The sequence below is a fragment of the Schistocerca serialis genome, chromosome 5 (genome assembly GCF_023864345.2).
Source record: "Schistocerca serialis cubense isolate TAMUIC-IGC-003099 chromosome 5, iqSchSeri2.2, whole genome shotgun sequence".
Classification (NCBI taxonomy): domain Eukaryota; kingdom Metazoa; phylum Arthropoda; class Insecta; order Orthoptera; family Acrididae; genus Schistocerca; species Schistocerca serialis.
In genome coordinates this window covers 628092008-628114065 of record NC_064642.1, presented here as the reverse complement: position 1 = coordinate 628114065, position 22058 = coordinate 628092008, and the positions used below count along the sequence as shown (strand labels likewise).

Sequence of the window (22058 nt, the reverse complement as noted above, 5' to 3'; positions counted from 1 at the left end):
TTTGTTTCTGATTTTGTTCAAGCGTTGTGTCTAACTTTTGTACCCTTTGTCCCATTTGTTGCGTTAACTGTAATAACAATGCACTCGTGTCTGAAACATGTTCCTCAGTGCTATTCGGCAGTGCATTTGAACCGGCAATATTCGCTTTTTGAAAAGCAGAAAATGTGTCTTGATTTATTTGAGAAAACGGTGAGGACGCAAAACCTGAATCTACAGTATTTGCAAGATTGTGTCCTGTCATTTCGGAATCCTGAGGCGAGCTGTTGCCGACCGATCGATCGATAATGCTTCCCTGTTCACTAATTGTTTCACTGCCTACACCATTATTTGCAGCCCGCTCCATTTCCCTATGCACAATAACCAAATTACTACATTGAACATTAGTTAATTTATTACACGATGGCGCTAAAACACTGCTTTCGTCTTCACTGTCATTTCTCAGTTTACTTTGGAGCCTAGTATTACGTTTTTCACACGCCATTATTGTCACAATATTTCACACGACAACACAGAAAAACACAATTTGAAGAGCAAAAATAAGAGAACACATTAACATAGCATTGAAAATAATATCTCGTTAATTGCAAGCGCAGCTGCGAAATACTTGGTGCAAATCTACATGCATGCCACAACTGTTTTACTGTACAAGAATGAAAGACTGCAACTACAAAGGAGATTTTCTCTACAATTACGCGCTAGCAATAAACAAAATCCACACTAATTACACAAACTACAAGAACAAAATCAGAAGATTCCAGTGAGGTATCCTCGGCTAAGGGTCATTGGATATTCCCTATCTCTTCTATGAGTCCTACCTGCTATGGAACCCAGACTGATGAAGAGTATCCGAGAAAATATCGAACAAGCACCTTGTAACCCACTTCCTTCGTGGACGAGTTACATATCCTTAAGATCCTTCTGAAATGTCCCCTTAGAAAAATTATATACGTGACTGTGCTTAAACTAACACAATATTTTTTAGCGCAACGCAATCTGACTTTCGAAAATCCCTACAAAAGAATGGCCCTGACTAACATTAACCTATACCTTTCACAAATCACTTACCTCACCAAAAATCTTCGTTACTCGAATTACTGCAATACAGCGAGCGCCACTACTGCCAGCTAAATAAAAGATTCAAACTACTGAAGGCACGAACTACTAATAGGCATAGTTAGCAAATGAAATATTTTGATAGAGAACAAACAATGTATTTACCTCAATAGTGTTCAAAAGTCATAATGTATATAGCAGTTCATGACATCCAGTCTTACAAATTTCAAAACTCCGCCATCTCTCTCCCCACATCCACCACTGCTGGCGGGTCACCTCCAACTGCCCAACGCTACGCGCTGTTAACATCCAGCTGCCCAACACTACAATGGCAGACAACAATGCAAACTAGCCACAGACCGCACACAGCATAGCCAGTGATTTTCATACAGAGCGCTACATGGCGTTACCAATATAAGAACCTAAACAGCCTACTTACACTTATTACGAAAATTCTGGCAACTGCTTTTTCTACTATTTGTTTAATATGGTCATTCGAGTAAAGGTCGCTCTGAGTCGTCACTTCAGATATTTTACGGCAGCTACTGATTTCAACAATCTCTCATCAATAGTATAATGTACAGCAGTGGATTTCTTTTCCTATGTGTGCGCAATGTGTTATATTTATATACTTTCAGGATCCGTTGCCAGAGCCTGCACCATTCATCAGTCCTCTGCAGGTCATTCTGCAAATTGATACTATCTTCTGGCGTTGCTTCTTTCTTATAGACAGCCCCGCATCATCTTCGAACACTCTTAAAGAGCTTCCGATATTTCCACTAGATCATTTGTATGTATTGTAAACAGTAACGGTCTTCACACACTCCTCTGGGCCATTCAGGAAATTACCACCGAGTGGGAAAGCGCAGAGGTTAGCACCGTGACTCGCATTCGGAAGGACAATGGTTCAAACTTGCATACGGCCATCCTGATTTAGGTTTTCCGTGAGTTCCCTAAATCGCTTAAGATTAATGCTGGGATGGTTCCTCCGAAAGGGTACAGCCGCTTTCCTTCCCATTATTTCCTAATCCCAGCTTGTGCTCCGTCTCTAATGACCTCATTGTCGGCGGAACGTTAAACGGTACTCTGTCCTCCACCTCCTCCGGAAATTACTTTTACATCATTCTGCTTTGTTCCGCTAAGGGGACGCGTTGAGTTTTATCTGTTAGGCCACTCGCAAATCTGGTCCGGTACAAGGTAAGCACGTATGTTTTTCACTAAACAGCAGTGTGGGACGATGTTAAATACATTCCTGAAGTCAAGAAACATGGCATCAACCTGAGGGCGATTGTCTACAGCGCTATGGATCTCACGGAGGAGCAGAGCGACCTGTATTTCACCAGATGTCTGTTTGCGGAATCCATGTTGATTTTTAAAGAGGAGATTTTAGTCCTCCAGAAACGTCGTAATAGGTGACAACAAAGCATGTTCCACAATTCTACAACAATAATTATTGACGTCAACGATACAGGCCTATAATTATGTTCATTTGTTCTATGACCGGTCTTCAAAACGTGAATGATGTATGGCTTTTTCTTCCAGTCGATAGGTATCCTTGGATTCGCAAGCGATCTACGATAAACTGCTGCTGAAAGGGGAGCAAGTTCTTTCGCACTATCATTGTCGAACCTTATAGGTATTTCATCTGCGCCTAATGCCATTCCATTATTGAGAGATTCTAGTTGCTTTTCTGTTCCGCGATCGGCTATCTCAGTATCTTCCGTTTCGAAATTCGTACGATGACTAGAAGCAGGGACCCTGGTTCAAATGGCTCTGAGCACTATGGGACTTAACAGCTAAGGTCTTCAGTCCCCTAGAACTTAGAACTACTTAAACCTAACTAACCTAAGGACATCGCACAACACCCAGTCATCACGAGGCAGAGAAAATCCCTGACCCCGCCGGGAATCGAACCCGGGAACCCGGACGCGGGAAGCGAGAACGCTGCCGCACGACCACGAGCTGCGGACTAGGGACCCTGTTATGATCTTCTGCAGTGAAACAGTTTTGGAAGACCGATTTCAGTAATTCGGTCTTCTCTCTGTTCGCTTCCGTTTCGGTCCCAGTCTGGTCACTGAGTGAATGAGTAGAGGATATCGAACCGCTTACTGATTATACGTCAGACCAAAACCTCTTAGGGGTTTTACTCAGATCGGTTGACAAAATTTTACTTTCAAAGTCACTGAACGCTTTTCTCATTGCTGTCCTTACGCTATTTTTCGCTTCGTTTAGCTTTCGTTTGTCAGCTAGGTTTTGACTTGTCTCGAATCTGTGATGAGGCTCTCTTTGTTGACGGAGAAGTTTTCTAAGACGGCTATTAAACCACGGTGTGTCTTTCCCACCCCTTAAGACCTTTTTCGGACAATTCGTGTCTGAGGCATATTGAAAGACGCTTACGAATTTTTCACATTTGTCTCCACGTCTACGTTGTCAGCACTGAATATTTGATGTCGACTACTCTGATACTCTGCAATTTGGATCCTGCCACGCATGCTAAGGAAAAATGTTTTCCTACCTTTCTTAACATTCCTTGTAACACCTGCAGACACAGTTGCTATCACAGTTTTATGATCACTGGTACCTTCATCTGCGTTAACTGATTCGATAAGTTCAAGTCTGTTTGTTACTAGGAGGTTCAAGACGCTACCTTCACGAGTTGGTTCTTTAATTATATGCCCGAAGTAATTTTCGGACGAAACGGTCAGAATACTCTACAAGCATCCGACCACGATTTTTCACTGACCTTTGATGCGTAGTCTCACCCAGATGAATTCACATTTGGAATAAGTGATAACTTCTGCTAGATATTATCAGATACGTTACTGCAATAAATACGCCACCATTGATGACTAACCTATCCTTATGATAAATACTCCAGTCTTAACTTATGATTTCGTTGCTACCCACTTTCGTTCTCAATCAAAGTTCCGTTCCTAATACTATCTGGACATTATAAGCTTCAATAAGCGATACTAATTGGGGGACTTTTCGTTGGATGCTCCTGCAGTTTACTAATATCAAATTAACCTTTTCTATATCCGATCTGCAAGGACGAGAACTATTTGAGTGCATTATACATAATGTATATTGGATTTTGAAAGGAAATTCGTCTCTGTTCCGAAGAGGGACGTATAGGAAACCCCAATTGCACGCCAACGACATTGTCAGCTACGGTTGCAGTGGGGAGGGTGTCATCGAGATTGGACCATGGCTCAATGGAATTGTGTCTCCTCGTCGAATGAATCACGTTTCTTCATATACCAAGTCGATGGTCATGTCCGCATACGCCGCCATCCAGGCGAACTATTGCTCCAACCATGCACCGCGCTACCAACGCAGAAAGATCGGGGCAATATTATACAATAATGGACATTATACGTCTAGATCTACATCTACATGGATACTCTGCAAATCAGATTTAGTGCCTGGCAGAGGGTTCATCGAACCACCTTCACAATTTTCTATTATTCCAATCTCGTATAGCGCGCGGAAAGAATGAACACCTATATCTTTCCGTACGAGCTCCGATTTCCCTTATTTTATCGTGGTGATCGTTCCTCCCTATGTAAGTCGGTGTCAACAAAATATTTTCGCATTCGGAGGAGAAAGTTGGTGATTGGAATTTCGTGAGAACATTCCGCCGTAACGAAAAACGCCTTTCTTTTAATGATGTCCATCCCAAATCCTATATCATTTCAGTGACATACTCTGCCATATTTCGCGATAATACAAAACGTGCTGCCTTTCTTTAAACTTTTTGGATGTACTCAGTCAGTCCTATCTGTAAGGATCCCACACCGCGCAACAGTATTCTGAAAGAGGACGGACAAGCGTAGTGCAGGCAGTCTCCTTAGTAGGTCTGTTACATTTTCTAAGTGTCCTGCTAATGAAACGCAGTCTTTGGTTAGCCTTCCCCACAACATTTTCTATGTGTTCCTTCCCATTTAAATTGTTCGTAATTGTAATACCTTAGTATTTCGTTGAATTTACGGCTTTCAGATTAGACTGACTTATCGTGTAACCGAAGTTTAACGAGCTCCTTTTAGCACTCATGTGGATGACCTCACACTTTTCGTTATTTAGGGTCAACTGCCACTTTTCGCACCATTCAGATATTTTTTCTAAATCGTTTTGCAGTTTGTTTTGATCTTCTGATGACTTTATTAGTCGATAAACGACAGCGTCATCTGCAAACTACCGAAGACGGCTGCTCAGATGTCTCCCAAATCGTTTATATAGATAAGGAACAGCAAAGGACCTATAACACTACCTTGGGGAACGCCTGAAATCACTTCTGTTTTACTCGATGACTTTCCGTCAATTACTACGAACTGTGACCTCTCTGACAGGGAATCCCAAACCCAGTCACATAACTGAGACGATATTCCGTAAGCACGCAATTTGACTACGAGCCACTTCTGTGGTACAGTGTCAAAAGCCTTCCGGGAATCCAGGAATGCGGAATCGATGTGAAATTCCTTGTCTATAGCACTCAGCACTTCATGTGAATAAAGAGCTAGTTGTGTTTCACAGGGACGATGTTTTCTACACCCATGTTGACTGTGTGTCAATAGACCGTTTTCTTCGAGGTACTTCGTAATGTTCGAACACAATACATGTTCCAAAATCTCGCTGCATATCGACGTTACCGATATGAGCCTGTAATTTAGTGGATTGCTCCTACTACCTTTCTTGAATATTGGGGTGACGTGTGCAACTTTCCAATCTTTGGGTACGGATCTTTCATCGAGCGAACGGTTGTATATTATTGTTAAGTATGGAGCTAATGCATCAGCATACTCCGAAAGGAACCTAATTGGTATACAGTCTGGACCAGAAGACTAGCTTGTATTAAGTGATTTAAGTTGCTTCACTACTCCGAGGATATTTAATTCTACGTTACTAATGTTGGCAGCTGTTCTCGATTCGAATTCTGGAATATTTACTTCGTCTTCTTTTGTGTAGGCATTTCGGAAGGCTGTGTTCAGTAACTCTGCTTTGGCAGCATTGTCTTCGATAGTATCTCCATTGTTATCGCGTAGAGAAGGCATTGATTGTTTATTGCCGCTAACATACTTCACATACGACCAGAATCTCTTTGAATTTTCTGCCAGGTTTCGAGACAAAGTTTCGTTGTGGAAACTGTTATAGGCGTCTCGCATTGAACTCCGCGCTAAGTTTCGAGCTTCTGTAAAGGATCGCCTATCTTGGGGATCTCGCGTCTGTTTAAATTTGGCTTGTTTGTTTCGTTGTTTCTGCAACAGTGTTCTAACCCGTTTTGTGTACCATGGAGGATCAGCTCCGTCGTTTGTTAATTTATTTGATATAAATCTCTCAATTGCTGCCGATACCATTTCTTTGAATTTAAGCCACATCTGGTCTACACTTATATTATTAATTTGGAATGGGTGGAGATTGTCTTCACCTTGGCTTCATTGAACTTGCATCCCTTCGAAGGTTATATCGTTATATCTTCCCCGACGATGTTGTCATCTTCCATCTACATAACTGTCCATATTACGAGGTGCATTAAAGTTCTAAGGCCTCCAATTTTTTTTCTCCGGACTGGAAAGAGATAGAAACATGCGCATTGTTTTAAAATGAGGCCGCATTCATTGTCAATACGTCCCAGAGATGGCAGCACCGTACGGCAGATGGAATTTTACCACCAGCGGCGAGAATGAGATCTGTTTTAAATACTTAAAATGGCGATGTTTTCCTTACTTGAACAGCGTGCAATCATTCGTTTTCTGAATTTGCGTGGTGTGAAACCAATTGAAATTCATCGACAGTTGAAGGAGACATGTGGTGATGGAGTTATGGATGTGTCGAAAGTGCGTTCGTGGGTGCGACAGTTTAATGAAGGCAGAACATCGTGTGACAACAAATTGAAACAACCTCGGGCTCGCACAAGCCGGTCTGACGATATGATCGAGAAAGTGGAGAGAATTGTTTTGGGGGATCGCCGAATGACTGTTGAACAGATCGCCTCCAGAGTTGGCATTTCTGTGGGTTCTGTGCACACAATCCTGCATGACGATCTGAAAATGCGAAAAGTGTCATCCAGGTGGGTGCCACGAATGCTGACGGACGACCACATGGCTGCCCGTGGGCATGTTGCCAAGCAATGTTGACGCGCAACGACAGCACGGATGGGACTTTCTTTTCGTCGGTTGTAACAATGGATGAGACGTGGATGCCATTTTTCAATCCAGAAACAAAGCGCCAGTCAGCTCAATGGAAGCACACAGATTCACCGCCACCAAAACATTTCGGGTAACCGCCAGTGCTGAAAAAATGATGGTGTCCATGTTCTGGGACAGCGAGGGCGTAATCCTTACCCATTGCGATCCAAAGGGCACTACGGTAACAGGTGCATCCTACTAAAATGTTTTGAAGAACAAATTCCTTCGTGCACTGCAACAAAAACGTCCGGGAAGGGCTGCGCGTGTGCTGTTTCACCAAGACAATGCACCCGTACATCGAGCTAACGTTACGCAACAGTTTCTTCGTGATAACAACTTTGAAGTGATTCCTCATGCTCCCTACTCACCTGACCTGGCTCCTAGTGACTTTGGGCTTTTTCCAACAATGAAAGACACTCTCCGTGGCCGCACATTCACCAGCCGTGCTGCTATTGCCTCATCGATTTTCCAGTGGTCAAAACAGACTCCTAAATAAGCCTTCGCCGCTGCCATGGAATCATGGCGTCGGCGTTGTGAAAAATGTGTACGTCTGCAGGGCGATTACGTCGAGAAGTAACGCCAGTTTCATCGATTTCGGGTGAGTAGTTAATTAGAAAAAAAATCGGAGGCCTTAGATCTTGAATGCACCTCGTACAAGGCTGGGATCGTGCTGTAATGGTTTGAGGAGGGTGACAGTGAGCTCACGTTGGTATCTTGGCCAGCAAGTTCCTCTGATCTGAACTCAGTGAAAGACATCTGGGCACTTATCAGGCACCAGCCTGTCACTCGCAAAACACGGGCCCGTAATTTACGGGAATTGCGCGACCTGCGTGTAGGCATCTGGTGCCATATAGCTCCGGAAACTTACGAAGCACTTGTCGAACCCAAGCCAAGCAGAACTGCTGCTATATTGCGTTTCAAAGGTGGATTAAGCAGAAGCCATAATCATACAATGAAGGCTTTCACGACGGATGTTTCAGCTGCCGAGAATTCTTCCGGTTTGTATGGCCGTGGTCCATGGAATTCTTCTATCCATGACGTTTCTTCCAAGGCTACGATGGACATCTTCGGAGTCGGCAAGACTCAGCACAAACAGGAACACCTTCGAAGATGTCCAACGTAGCCTTGGACGAAACGTCAGGAGTAGAAGAGTTCCATGGACCACGGCCATACAACACGGAAGAATTCTCGGCAGAGGTCATAATTTTTTGCTTATCACTGGGTAGTATGTTCGTAATAGCTTAACGCTCAGTGTGATAGGTTGCGAGAAACAGCCACGGATCGAATCCCCACTGCGGTCAACCTGCCGTTGGTCTGGCCTCTTCGTCGGTCTGTATGTGGTTTATAGGGGATATTCCATTCATCTAGGCAAATGTTGGGCTGGTCTACAATCTGCTCCTCAAAAAATACGGCACACAAACAGTTAAAATACGGTACACACAACAATGGTTACACAATTCACAGATGGACGGCGCACAGTAATTCTCTCCCTTACATTTACTGACCACTGAGGCCACAGGAAAAATATCCTACCAGAAATTTAAAACAGTAATAAAAAACGCATCATGGAAAGCGCAGTCTCTGTACGACGGGATAAACACTGGGAAAGAGAGAGATTGTGGGATGGTTACAACAGCCTCTCAGCTGGCCCTACTTCGTTTCCTAAGAAAAAACCCTTCATTCAGTAACCGCAAATCTGACTGTAAAAGCAGCCATTTACTACAATGAATGTGACTTATTATCCTGCAGGCAACCAGTACAAATCTGAAGAAGTCGTCCAGCAGCTGAAACCAATAATGATCATACAAATTATTTCCCAAATGCGACCCGAATAAATATAGGGTTTTACCATGGTGGACAAGGATTTCAACCAGTCATTGTCTTTTTCAGGCACCTTGGAGTGTCAGAGGTTAACAGCACACTAGGACACCAGCTTTCTGCCATCATGTCTGCAATCTGCCTCATTCAGTACCCATACTACCATCGAATACAGGACGCCATGGATGAAGCAGGCACTGCCATACACCTGTTCGAAGACCTCAACATCACCTGGTTAATGCTGCAGGTGGGTCTAACACCATTTGGTAATATTAGCCACTGCTTGTATTCTTTATAATTTATATGGAAATGATCATTCCTGTCTTATAGAATGAATGTATTATTCAGGGAACAGTCGATATCATTCAACCTCTACACAGTAAAACTGAGCTGCTATTGTAGAAGACTTTAATATGAATAACTTCTATGGGATTACTTACTGTCTGGACTGAAAGAACGAGGCATTTGTTTGATAAACAACATAAAAGACATTAGCAAAACGTATGCTAGGGAGTAAAAATCAAATAAAAACAGTCTTGATCGGATTTTCAGATTTTTTATTTGTTAGCAAACGGTTTCGGTCCTTTCCACAGATCCTCTTCAGGCTTTGCCCCGCCATCATGGTTGCTGATGGCGGTAGAGGAGTGAGATTAGTAGAAGAAGAAAGGGCCGAAACCGGTTGCTAACGAATAAAAAAATCTGAAAACGCGAGCGAGGCTGTTTTTATTTGATTTTTAGCATTTCATATCGACAGCTGTGCTCCAGAATGCTTTCTCAAATTTATATTCTAAAGGCTGCTTCAAAGTTTGGGTTTCTTGTCAAGGAGGTATGACAGCAGACAGCGAAAAATTTACAGCCACACTGCTAGGGTCATGAAAAGGTCAATATAGCCCATGCGAAAGTGTAACAATGATATTCAGGTATTTAAGTGGAACTTTTTGGAAGAAAATTAATGTTGTTCTTGTGAAACCCTCTTCGATAAATTTAGGAAATCAGTATTCTAGGTAGACTGTGCAACAGTCTCAACGCCTTAGTTGCATTTATGGATCAGGATATATACAGGGTGGTCCATTGATAGTGACCGGGCCAAATATCTCACGAAATATGCGTCAAACGAAAAAACTACAAAGAACGAAACTCGTTAGTTTGAAGGGGGTAACCAGATGACGCTATGGTTGGCCCGCTAGATGGCACTGCTATAGGTCAAACGGATATCAACTGCGTTTTTTTAAGTAGGAGCCCCCATTTTTATTACATATTCGTGTAGTACGTAAAGAAATATAGATGTTTTAGTTGGACCACTTTTTTCGCTTTGTGATAGATGGCGCTGTAATAGTCACAAACGTATAAGTACGTGGTATCACGTAACATTCCGCCAGTGCGGACGGTATTTGCTTCGTGACACATTGCCCGTTTTAAAATGGACCGTTTACCAATTGCGGAAAAGGTCGATATCGTGTTGATGTATGGCTCTTGTGATTAAAATGCCCAACAGGCGTGTGCTGCTCGATATCCTGGACGACATCATCCAAGTGTCCGGACCGTTCGCTGGATAGTTACGTTATTTAAGGAAACAGGAAGTGTTCAGCTACCAGCGACACATTCGTAATTTGCTCGCGGCTAAGAAACGCCGGGACTGGCGACAGACATGCATCCATTTAAATGCTACCCTCCCACTCAACTCGTCCAAGTTCTGGTCGGCCTTCCGTCGCCTTACCGGAACTAAACCCTCCCCCTATTATCCTCTTCTCCATGATGATCACCCTTTCCCTGACACCCTTAGTAAGGCCAATCACTTTGCCTCCTACCTCTCCGACGTATTTCCCATCCCCGATGATCCCCAGTTCGATCACTCCCTCTTCCCGGATATCCACGATCGAACTGACACGTCCCTCCCCTCGCTCCTGGTTTCCAGTACTTAGACAACATTGCACACACGGAACTCAATGCCCCTATCACTACACAGGATCTCATTGATACACTCCGCACAAAACGCAACACCGCTCCTGGTCACGATCATGTCACCTACCGTCACCTTCGCGAAGCTCCTGTCTCTTTCCTCTCCACCCTGGCCAGGCTCTACAATGTAGTCCTGTCCACCGGTTACTACCCCGACCTGTGGAAAACCTCCCATATCCTCATGTTCCTTATACCTGGCAAACCGCCGTCTGCTGTCTCCTCCTACCGTCCCATCAGCCTTACCTCGGTCTTCAGCAAGACCCTGGAATCTATCCTCACCCGACGCATCCACCAGCATCTCCGCCAGCACCGCCTCCTTCCCGTTACCCAGTGTGGCTTTCGACCGTCCTTCTCTTCCGACGACCTTCTCCTTCACCTCACTCATCTCCTTTCCGAACAGCTTAATTCCCGTCGCTCTGCAATTTTCCTCTCCCGGGACCTCGAACGTGCTTATGACCGTGTATGGCATTCCGGTCTCCTCTTCAAGCTCCAAACATTCGCCCTTCCCATTAACTACGTCCGTCTGATTGGCTCCTTTCTCTCCCGCCATCCTTCCTATGTCACCATTTATAACTCAGATTCCTACACCTTTTTCCCTCCGCCGGTGTGCCCCAAGGCTCCGTCCTCTCCCCCCTTCTGTACCTTTTGTACAAGGCGGACATGCCGCCGCCGTCAGCCCCCATCCACCTTCTCCAGTTTGCCGATGACACCGCCTTCCTTGCCCTTGCCCCCACCCTACAGCGCTCCCAACACCTTCTCCAATCCCATCTTGACCGGTTCACCCCTTGGTGCAACCAGTGGTTGCTCAAGGTCAATCCCTCAAAAACCCAGGCGATCATTGTATGCAAAACCACCCCTTCCTTCCGCCTCCTTGATTTCTATATCACCATCTATGGTCGTCCTATCGCCCTCACTCCCACCCTTAAGTACCTTGGCGTCACCCTCGACCGTCGCCTCTCCTGGACTCCCCACCTCCGGACAATCCAAGTCAAGGCACACTCCCGACTCAGTCTCCTCAAGCTCCTCTCCGGCCGTACGTGGGATCTGGACCCATCCACCATTCTCCACACCTATAAATCCCTCATCTGCCCTATCCTTTGTTATGCCCATCCGGCTTGGATCTCCGCCCCCCCTACTTTTTACAAATCCCTCCAAATCCTTGAACGCCATGCTCTCCGCCTCGCCTATTGCATCCGTCTCCCCTCCCCTATGCGGCTCCTGTACGATCTCATCCCCTTCCCCCACCTCCTCCTTTTCCTTGAAAGGATATGGATCCTGTACACCTCCCGTAAACTCGATCCTCCTCACCCGCTCGTCTCCCCGATCCTCTCCCACCCCCGCCCGCTGCTGCACCTGTATTCCCACATCCCACCCGGTCTCCATCTCTCCACCTTCCTTACCCTCTCCCAAGGTGGCTTCCGCCAGCTCCCCCTCCCTGATGATGTCCTCCTCCCCTCCATCTACCCCTCCTACCAACTTTGATCCTCCCACCCTCTTCCTGTATCTGTTCCTTTGGGCACCCTCCATCCCTCCTCCCCTTCTCCCCACTCCTCCCGCGGGCCTCCCGTCCCCTGTCCTTCTACTCCTCCTCCCATCTCCTCAGCCATTGGCATCTCTGTTCTCCCCTCTCCACCCTCTCCACCCGCCCTCACCCTTCTTCCCCTCTTGGCAGGTCCCTGGACTCGCACACGCTACGTGGACTTTCGCGCGCCGGAGATCTTCGCCATCTGTGTCTCGTGTGTGTGACGTCGTTTTGTGTCCGCCGTCCCGCTTCTACGTTCACTTGTGCCGTCGGATTCATCAGTGCTATGTGCGCCGTGTCAACGTGTTTTCAGTGTCGTTTTCGTCGCGTGTGAACGGCTCCGTGTTTTTTGTGTATCTGTGACCACTATTTTTTGCCCATCACTCTATTCATTTTAAATTCTCCGTTCTTGTACTGTTATTGTCACCACTATGGCTGAAGAGCGGCGTAGCATGCCGCTGCCAGCCTACCTGATTGTTCAGGTGTTAAAATAACAATAAAGTTAAAAAAAAAGTTCAGCCACATGTGAAACGTCAGCCACGACCTGCAACAAATAATGATGCCCAAGTAGGTGTTGTAGCTGCTGTCGCGGATAATCCGCACATCAGTACCAGACAAACTGCGCGAGAATCGGGAATCTCAAAAGCGTCGGTGTTGAGAATGCTACATCAACATCCATTGCACTCGTACCATATTGCTATGCATCAGGAATTGCATGGCGACGACTTTGAACGTCGTGTACAGTTCTGCCACTGGGCGCAAGAGAAATTACGGGACGATGACAGATTTTTTGCAAGCGTTCTATTTAGCGACGAAGCGTAATTCACCAACAGCGGTAACGTAAACCGGCATAATATGCACTATTGGGCACGGAAAATCCACGATGGCTGCGACAAGTGGAACATCAGCGACCTCGGCGGGTTAATGTATGGTGCGGCATTATGGGAGGAAGGATAACTGGCCCCCATTTTATCGATGGCAATCTAAATGGTGCAATGTATGCTCATTTACTACGTAATGTTCTACCAATGTTACTACAAGATGTTTCGCTGCATGACAGAATGGCGATGTACTTCCAACATGATGGATGTCTGGCACATAGCTCGCGTGCTGTTGAAGCGGTATTGAATAGCATATTTCATGACAAGTGGATTGGTCGTCGGAGTACCATACCATGGCCCGCACGTTCACCGGATCTGACATCCCCGAATTTCTTTCTGTGGGGAATTGAAGGATATTTGCTATCGTGATCCCCCGACAACACCTGACAACATGAGTCAGCGCATTGTCAATGCATGTACGAACATTACGGAAGGCGAACTACTCGCTGTTGAGAGGAATGTCGTTACATGTCCCGCCAAATGCATTGAGGTTGACGGACATCATTTTGAGCATTTATTGCATTAATGTGGTATTCACCGCTAATCACGCTGTAACAGCATGCGTTCTCAGAAACGTTCACAATGGTACATCTATCACATTGGAACAACCGAAATAAAGTGTTCAAACGTACCTACGTTCTGTATTTTAATTTAAAGAACCTACCTGTTACCAGCTGTTGGTCTAAAATTGTGAGCCATATGTTTGCGACTATTACAGCGCCATCTGTAACAACGCGAAAGAAGCGGTCAAAGTAAAACATTCATATTTCTTTACGTACTGCATGAATATGTAATAAAAAAAAGGGGGTTCCTATTTAAGAAAACGCAGTTGATATCCGTTTGACCATCTACCGAGCCAATTATAGCGTCTTCTGGGTTCCCCCTTCAAGCTAGACAAGTTTCGTTCTTTGTAGTTTTGTCGTTTGACGCTTATTTCGTGAGATATTTGGCCCGGTCACGATCAATGCACCACCCTGTATAGGATAGCATAAGAGGAATTAGAGCGCTTACCAGGACACATAAACGGATGTAACAAAAGTGGTGAGATGTCTTCTAACATCGTGTTGGATCTCCTTTTGCTTGGCGTAGTGCAGTAACTCGACGTGGCATGGACTCAACAAGTCACTGAAAGTCCTCTGCAGGAATACGGAGCCAAGCTGCCTCTATAGCCGTCCACAACGGCGAAAGTGGGGCCGTTGCAGGATATTGTGCACGAACTGACACCGCTCGATTACATCTACATCTCCATCTACATGATTACTCTGCTATTCACAATACAGTTCCTGGTAAAGGGTTCAATGAACCACCTTCAAGCTGTCTCTCTACCGTTCCACTCTCGAACGACGCGCGGGAAAAACGAGCACTTAAATTTCTCTTTGTGAGCCCTGATTTCTCTTATTTTTTCGTGATGATCATTTCTCCCTCTGTAGGTGGGTGCCAACAGAATGTTTTAGCAATCGGAGAAGAAAACTGATGATTGAAATTTCATGAGAAGATCCCGTCGCTACGAAAAACGCCTTTGTTTTAATGATTGCCACTCCAATTCACGTATCATGTCTGTGGCACTATCTCCCCTGTTTCGCGATTATACAAAACGACCCGCCCTTCTCTGTACTTTTTCGATGTCATCCGTCAGTCCCACCTGATGCGGATCCCACACCGCACACCAATACTCCAGAATAGGGCGGACAAGCGTGGTGTAAGCAGTCTCTTTAGTAGACATGTTGCACCTTCTAAGTGTTTTGACAATGAATCGCAGTCTTTGGTTTGCTCTACCCAAGACAGTATCTATGAAATCGTTCCAATTTAAGCTATTTGTAATTGTAATCCCTAAGTATTTAGTTGAATTTACAATCTTCAGATTTGTGTGACTTATCGCGTAATGAAAATTTAGTGGATTTCTTTTAGTACTCATATGAATAACTTCACACTTTTCTTTATTCAGGGTCAATTGCCACTTTTCGCACTATACAATTTGCAATTCGTTTTGGTCATCTGATGACTTTATAATAGAATGACAGCATCATCTGCAAACAATCTAAAACGGCCACTAAGATTGTCTCCTATATCGTTAATATAGACCAGGAACAATAGAGGGCCTTTAACGCTTCCTTGGGGAATACCGGATATTACTTCTATTTACTCGTTGACTTTCCGTCTATTACTACGAACTGTGACCTTTCTGACAGGAAATCACGAATCCAGTCGCACAACTGAGATGATATTCCATAGACACGCAGTTTGGTTAGAAGACGCTTGTGAGGAACTGTGTCGAAAGCCTGGAAATCTAAAAATATGGAATCAATTTGACATCCCCTGTCGATTACCTCATGAGTAGTCCGCAGCTCGTGGTCGTGCGGTAGCGTTCTCGCTTCCTGCGCCCGGGTTCCCGGGTTCGCTTCCCGGCGGGGTCAGGGATTTTCTCTGCCTCGCGAAGACTGGGTGTTGTGTGATGTCCTTAGGTTATTTAGGTTTAAGTAGTTCTAAGTTCGAGGGGACTGATGACCATAGATGTTAAGTCCCATAGTGCTCAGAGCCATTTTGAACCCCATGAGTATAAAGAGCTGGTTGTGTTTCGCAAGAACGATATTTTCTGAATCCGTGCTGACTATGAGTCAATAAAAAATCGTTTTCTACGATGTACTTCATAGTGTTCTAATACAGTATATGTTCCAAAACCCTACAGCAAATCGACGTTAGTGATATGGGCCTGTAATTCAACGGATTACTCCTACTTCCCTTTTTGGGTACTGGTGTGACTTGAGCAATTTTCTAGTCTTTAGGTACGGATCTCTCTGTGAGCGAGCGGTTGTATATAATTGCGAAATATGGAACTATTGTACCAGCATACTCTGAGGGGAACCTGACTGGTGTACAATCTGGACCAGAAGCCTTGCCTTTATTAAGTGATTTAAGCTGCTTTCCGACACCGAGGATATCTACTTCTACGTTTCTCGTCATGGCAGTTGTTTTGATTGGAATTCAGGAATATTTACTTCGTCTTTTTCAGTGAAGGAGTTTCGGGAAACCGTGTTTAATAACTCTGCTTTAGTAGTACTCTCATCAGTGACTTCACCGTTGTTATCGCACAGTGAAGGTATAGATTGCATCTTGCCACTGGTGTGCTTGATGTATGACCAGAATTTCTTTGGGTTTTCTGCCAGATTTCGAGACAGAGGTTCGTTATGGGAATTATTAAAAGCATCTCACATTGAAGTACGCTCTATATTTCGAACTTCTGTAAAACTTTGCCAGTCTTGGGGATTTTGCATTCTTTTAAATTTGGCATGCTTTTTTCGCTCCTTCTGCAACAGCGATCTGACCCGTTTTGTATACCATGGGGGATCAGTATCATCCCTTATTAATTTATGTGGTATATATCACTCAACTGTTGACACTGTTTCTTTGAAATCATCCCACAACTTTTCTACGCTTACATGACCAGGTCGGAAGGAGTGAAGACTGTCTCTTAAAACGGCGTTAACAGCATTTTTATCAGTTTTTTTTTAAATATATATACTTTGCGTTTCATTTTGATGGTTGTAGGTATTACGGCATTCAGCCTAGCAGCAACCGCCTTGTGGTCGCTAACCCCTGTATTCGTCACGATACTCACAATTTGTCGAGGATTATTTGTTGCTAAGAGGTCAAGTATGCTTTCGCAACCATTTACGCCTCGAGGCTGCTCATGAACTAATTGTTCAAAATAATTTTCTGAGAAAGCATTCAGTACAATTTGGGATGATGTTTTTTGCGTGCCGGCGGCTTTAAACGTTTAATTTTTCCAGCATATCGAGGGTAGATTGAAGTCACCACTGTATGAGTGGGGTACCCATTTGAAATGAGACTCAAGTTTTCTTTGAACTGTTCAGCAACTATCGCTTCTGAGTCGGGGGCTCGGTAAAACGATCCAATTAATAGTTTTGCCCGATTTTCAAGTACAACCTCTACCCATATTATTTCGCAGGAACTATCTACTTCAATTTCGCTATAAGGCAAACTACTTCTGACAGCAATAAATACTACACCATCAATTGTATTTAATCTGTCCTTTCTGAACACTGTTACACCGTTTGAAAAAATTTCGCCTGAACTTATTACGTCCCAACTCTGCCCATCTGGGTGGCCACATTATTCGCTCGAATTGTCCAGAATGTGCTTCAAACCAGTCGCGAACAACTGTGGCCCACTGACATGGCAAATTGTCACCTATAAAAATTCCAGTGTTGTTTGGGAACATGAAGTCCATGAATGGATGCAAATGAAGCATCGGAACATAACCATTTCCAGTCAGTAGTTGGTTCAGTTGGACCAGAGAACCAAGTCCATTCCGTGTAAAAACAGACACAGCATTAGGGAGCGACCACCAGCTTGCACACTGCCTTGTTGACAACTTGGGTCCATGGCTTCGGGGGTCTGCGCCACACTCGAACCCTATCATCGACTCTTACCAACTGAAATAGGGACTCATCTTACCAGGCTACGGCTTTCCAGTCGTCTAGTATTCAATCGGTATGGTCGGTCACCAGCCCAGAAGAAACGCTGCAGGCGATGTTGTGTTTTTAGTAAAGGCACTCAAGTCGGTCGTCTGTGGCCACAGCCCGTTGAAACCAAATTTCGCCGCGCTGTTCTAACGGATACCTTCATCGTACGTCCCACATTGATTTCAGCCATTATTTCACGCCGTGTTGCTTGTCTGTTAGCACTGACAGCTCTGTGTAAAGGCCGCTGCTTTCGGTCGTTAAGTGAAGGCCACCGGCCAACGCATTTTAAGTGGTTACAGATGATACCTGAAATTTGGTGTTCTCGGCACCCTTTTGATACTGTGGATCTCGGAATGTTGAATTCTTTATTTCCGAAATGGATTGTCCCAAGCGTCTAGCTCAAACTGCCATTCCAAGTTCAAAGTCTGTTAATTCGCATTGTGTGGCCTGAATCACGCCGGAAACCTTTGCCATGAATCACCTGACTACAAATGATAGTGCTGCCAACGCACTGCCCTTTTATACCTTATGTAAGCGATACTACCGCCCTCTATACATGTGCATATCGCTATCCCACGACAATTTGTCACCCCAGTGTGAACAGGCACGTTTCCCTCCCTCCCACTGAAATGCGTCAGTCAAGTGAAGCACTGCCACGCCTGATGTATTACTGCTATTGATTCGATTAATGATAATCTATATCATGTTAAGACCGATTCATGATGATAATATGGCTGATATCGTTGATTGCAGTGATCAAGCGACTATCACATGCCTTTATTTCACTCTAGCTGTGTGGGTAATTGCACGTCCTATATTTGTTGTGTTGTAAGAATATGATGGAGTTTCGGGTGGGCCTCATGGTAGGAGTGGGCAGGACTCGCTGGCGAACGGCGATCAGGCCCGGGAGCTCCTTGGGGGGGGGGGGGGGGGGGGGAGGGAGGGGGGGAGATTAGCAGGCTTGTAGCAGGGAATGGTGACCAGGACACTGACAGAGATAAGTATGTTACTCTGTGCCCATGCACTGACTGCCAGGTAGGTGTTTACAGCTCCCATATTGTCTGCCTCGGCATCAGCAAGGCACGTGCAGTCATGATTTCGCGAAGTGTCGTCATGCGGTGGGCAGTGCTGGACGCTGGTTAAAACGCCCAGCATAATGAACGTGTTGCATGATCAGTGGGTGGATATAAAATATTGTTATAGGTCTGCCTCTCTGTTCAAAGAACAGCTTGGTGAAATGTTGCGTTTGCTGGCAACGGTTTTCGCTGGCTGAGAGATACTTATCTTTGCTTTCCTGTGGGAAGTTTGGCAGCTGTTTATTGCTAAAAGTTTTTTCTTCTCCCCTTGTGGCTTGAGGAAGAGCGACAGCTGGAACCAACTCCGCGTGGATTGAGAATTTCTCTCTCCTGCAAAGCAGGAAAAAAGTTCACTGGGAACACTAGAATAAATATGTCCGCAAATGTGAGTTTAGGTGGCTGTTTTCTAGAAATTTCCAATGTGGGAAAACAGCCCACTGGTCAACGTAAACTGATAGCTTAGAAGTGGGAGTTTGGAACTCTGTTTTCTCAGAACTGTATAAGTGGGAGGGCAGCTTAAGCATAACTTATGAAACATTTGCTAGATAGGGCGCTGGACCGCTGTTTAAAGACAAAGTGTGAGTGCCCAAAGCTTAGTGGAGACTTACAATTGGCGAAGTACCTTTTACTTGGTTTTTGTGCAGGGCAGAAAGGAAAGATAGCGTTTCTTGGGCACTCTGGATGGAGACGTGAAAGCTGATACACGAAGTTTGGGAACATGGAGAAGGAGACGCTCTGAGGATATTCTGACTTTGAAGAAGCGGCAGAAGGCAAGCTTGCATTTTGTGGACCACCTATACACAATGGCTGATGAACAGTAGTTAGTAGCAGGCCTGGCCGTGGGGGGTTCGACTCACAAATTTGTTAACTATGGCGAGAATATCTGGTAGCGAGGGCTATCCAAGAAGCACTTAGGAGCTTTTGGGCTATTGCTTTTAAACTTGGTTAGGTCCTGTAATTTTAAATTTGGTAAGGTACTCAGGGGCTCACCCATGACTACGCCGGCTTTTTCATTATCATGTGCCTTTCATAGATCTTTCTGACATGATCCGGGCAATCGCTGCACTCTCATACACGTGTATGCTTTTTCGAGAGTGTCGAGTTGAGACGATAGTCACTCCTATCTCACTTCTTCCTTCCGGGCTTGGCCAAGTTAACCTAGCTGGTTTAAACTGTTTTCTATGTTCATAGCTGGCACTTTCTCTCGTGTATGTCCGAAGGAGTAATGCATCGTACTTCAGGACAACGCAATATCGTATTTATCTGCCGATACCGAGCAAGCGACTTTCAGTTAAAAAGTCTTCCCTGTTCGGCAATATGCATAATGGATGGACGACTACAGGTTGTAGATACGTGGTTGACAGCGTATGGAGGCTTTGGTCTGGCCGTGAGTCATACTCAAATAGACTAATGATAAGGCGATTCCTCGCAATAAGCGAGAAATCCGGGTTCGAGTCCCACTCAATCACAAACTTTCATTGTCGTCATTCCATTGCACAGCGCTTAGTTGCCCTTATTCCCAACTGAATACTTCATGTATTTCATAACGGCTGCAGTCGGCGCAGTGCTCGTAGAAATATTGCTTTATGGCGTTCTCTCACTTCTTCTTTGTCAGTCACATTAATGTGTAATTTATGTCTTTTGTACCTATGTATGTGACCGTGACGAGTCATTACAATAAAATGGGGTCAAATTGGGCCAAGACTTTTAATTCTGCAGTTAGATGAAGCTTCTTCTAATTAAGTAAACCTTTAATCCTTTTTTTAAGAACCTACACCAGGCACTCCTTTACAAGGGCCATTCTATTCGTATGGATCAATCCATTAAATGGCAGATTCATGTCCATTTCTGCGTTCATGATGAGCAACATATCTCTTAGTCGGCCTAACTGGTGCAGACCATTGTAGCAACCAAAAGGCTTGTTAGCTCGGTTTGCTTCACACACCATACCAAATGTAAAGCCTTATAGACTGAGATGCTAAACTTGTTTCTTGAAATTAGCGGCGCGAAACTAGTTACGTAAATGGCTGTCAACACAGCGACATCAGTGTACACTTCAGATTCAATGTTTTATGAATGCACAATCACCGTTTTGTCTCTGGAATGAAAGTCGTGGCAGTTACATTGGTAGTGGCAGAGATCAGGCTTGTCTTCTTGAAATATGCAAAAAAAAAAGACCAAACTTGTATGACTTCGTGACTGTATAAAGAAAAGAGCCACCTCGGTTGCTCACTGACGAAATTTTGGTAAATTACTTCAAAGGGTACTTCAGTTTTTAACAAATGGAGATTTTTTTCATTCCCCATGTCGCATTCCGAAGTCGTCCCCTCTTCAGTGTGGTTTCTTAATTTCGTCAATCCTTTGATGCTCATATCACGAAAACTTGCCTGAATTTCACCACTAAGTAACACTTTGTTCTTGTAATGAACTGATCACATGGCATCGATGGCCAGGAGTCCCTACCTGGAGAAGTTCGGCCGTCGATTTGCATATCTTTTCAGCTGACGTCACACTGTGCGACTTAAATGACAATTATGATAAAGTAATGATGAGGACAACACAATACCAAGTCCCCGATCGGAAAACAATCTCTAACCCAGACGGGAATCAAACCAGGGCCCGTTGCGTGACAGTCAGAAGCGCTGACCTCTCAGCTAAGGAGGCGGAGTCCTTGTAACGGTTATCATTAACGTCCCACAAGCGACCACCCAAAAACCCAATCTCACATTTCCCCACTCCATTTTGCATTTACTGAAAGACTGACTAGCCCAGAAACACAAGCAACTAATAGTTTCGTGTCGCGAATCAAACAATGTCGTAAACGACTTTCGGCATTGATAGCCGGGCATGCGCAGTTTCTAGCAGTACAGTTTTGAAACTCTACTTCGAAACGTACTATCTCCGTGAAAACTACGCTTATAATAACACAATCGAGTTGCAATGTAACACTGGTGGAAATACTCTCCCCGTCCCCTCGCATGTACTGTACAGTTGTCCGTGGAATAATGCATGTGTAGTTGCTAAGCTTATAAGTAAGTCAACTGAACGTCTACCTGCACTTTGTTGGAAATCTCCTTACG

At 44.7% G+C, this 22058-nt stretch overlaps 1 protein-coding gene across 1 annotated transcript in view; it reads left to right on the top strand.

Moving 5' to 3' along the window:
- Window positions 1-9183: 9183 nt before the first annotated feature.
- The window catches only part of LOC126482146 (sodium channel protein Nach-like), a 53244-nt gene continuing 40369 nt past the window's right edge, over window positions 9184-22058 (top strand). Inside the window, exon 1 of the mRNA XM_050106122.1 lies at window positions 9184-9303. Within this exon, the coding sequence (XP_049962079.1) occupies window positions 9184-9303 (120 nt within the window). The remainder of the gene's footprint in view (window positions 9304-22058) is intronic.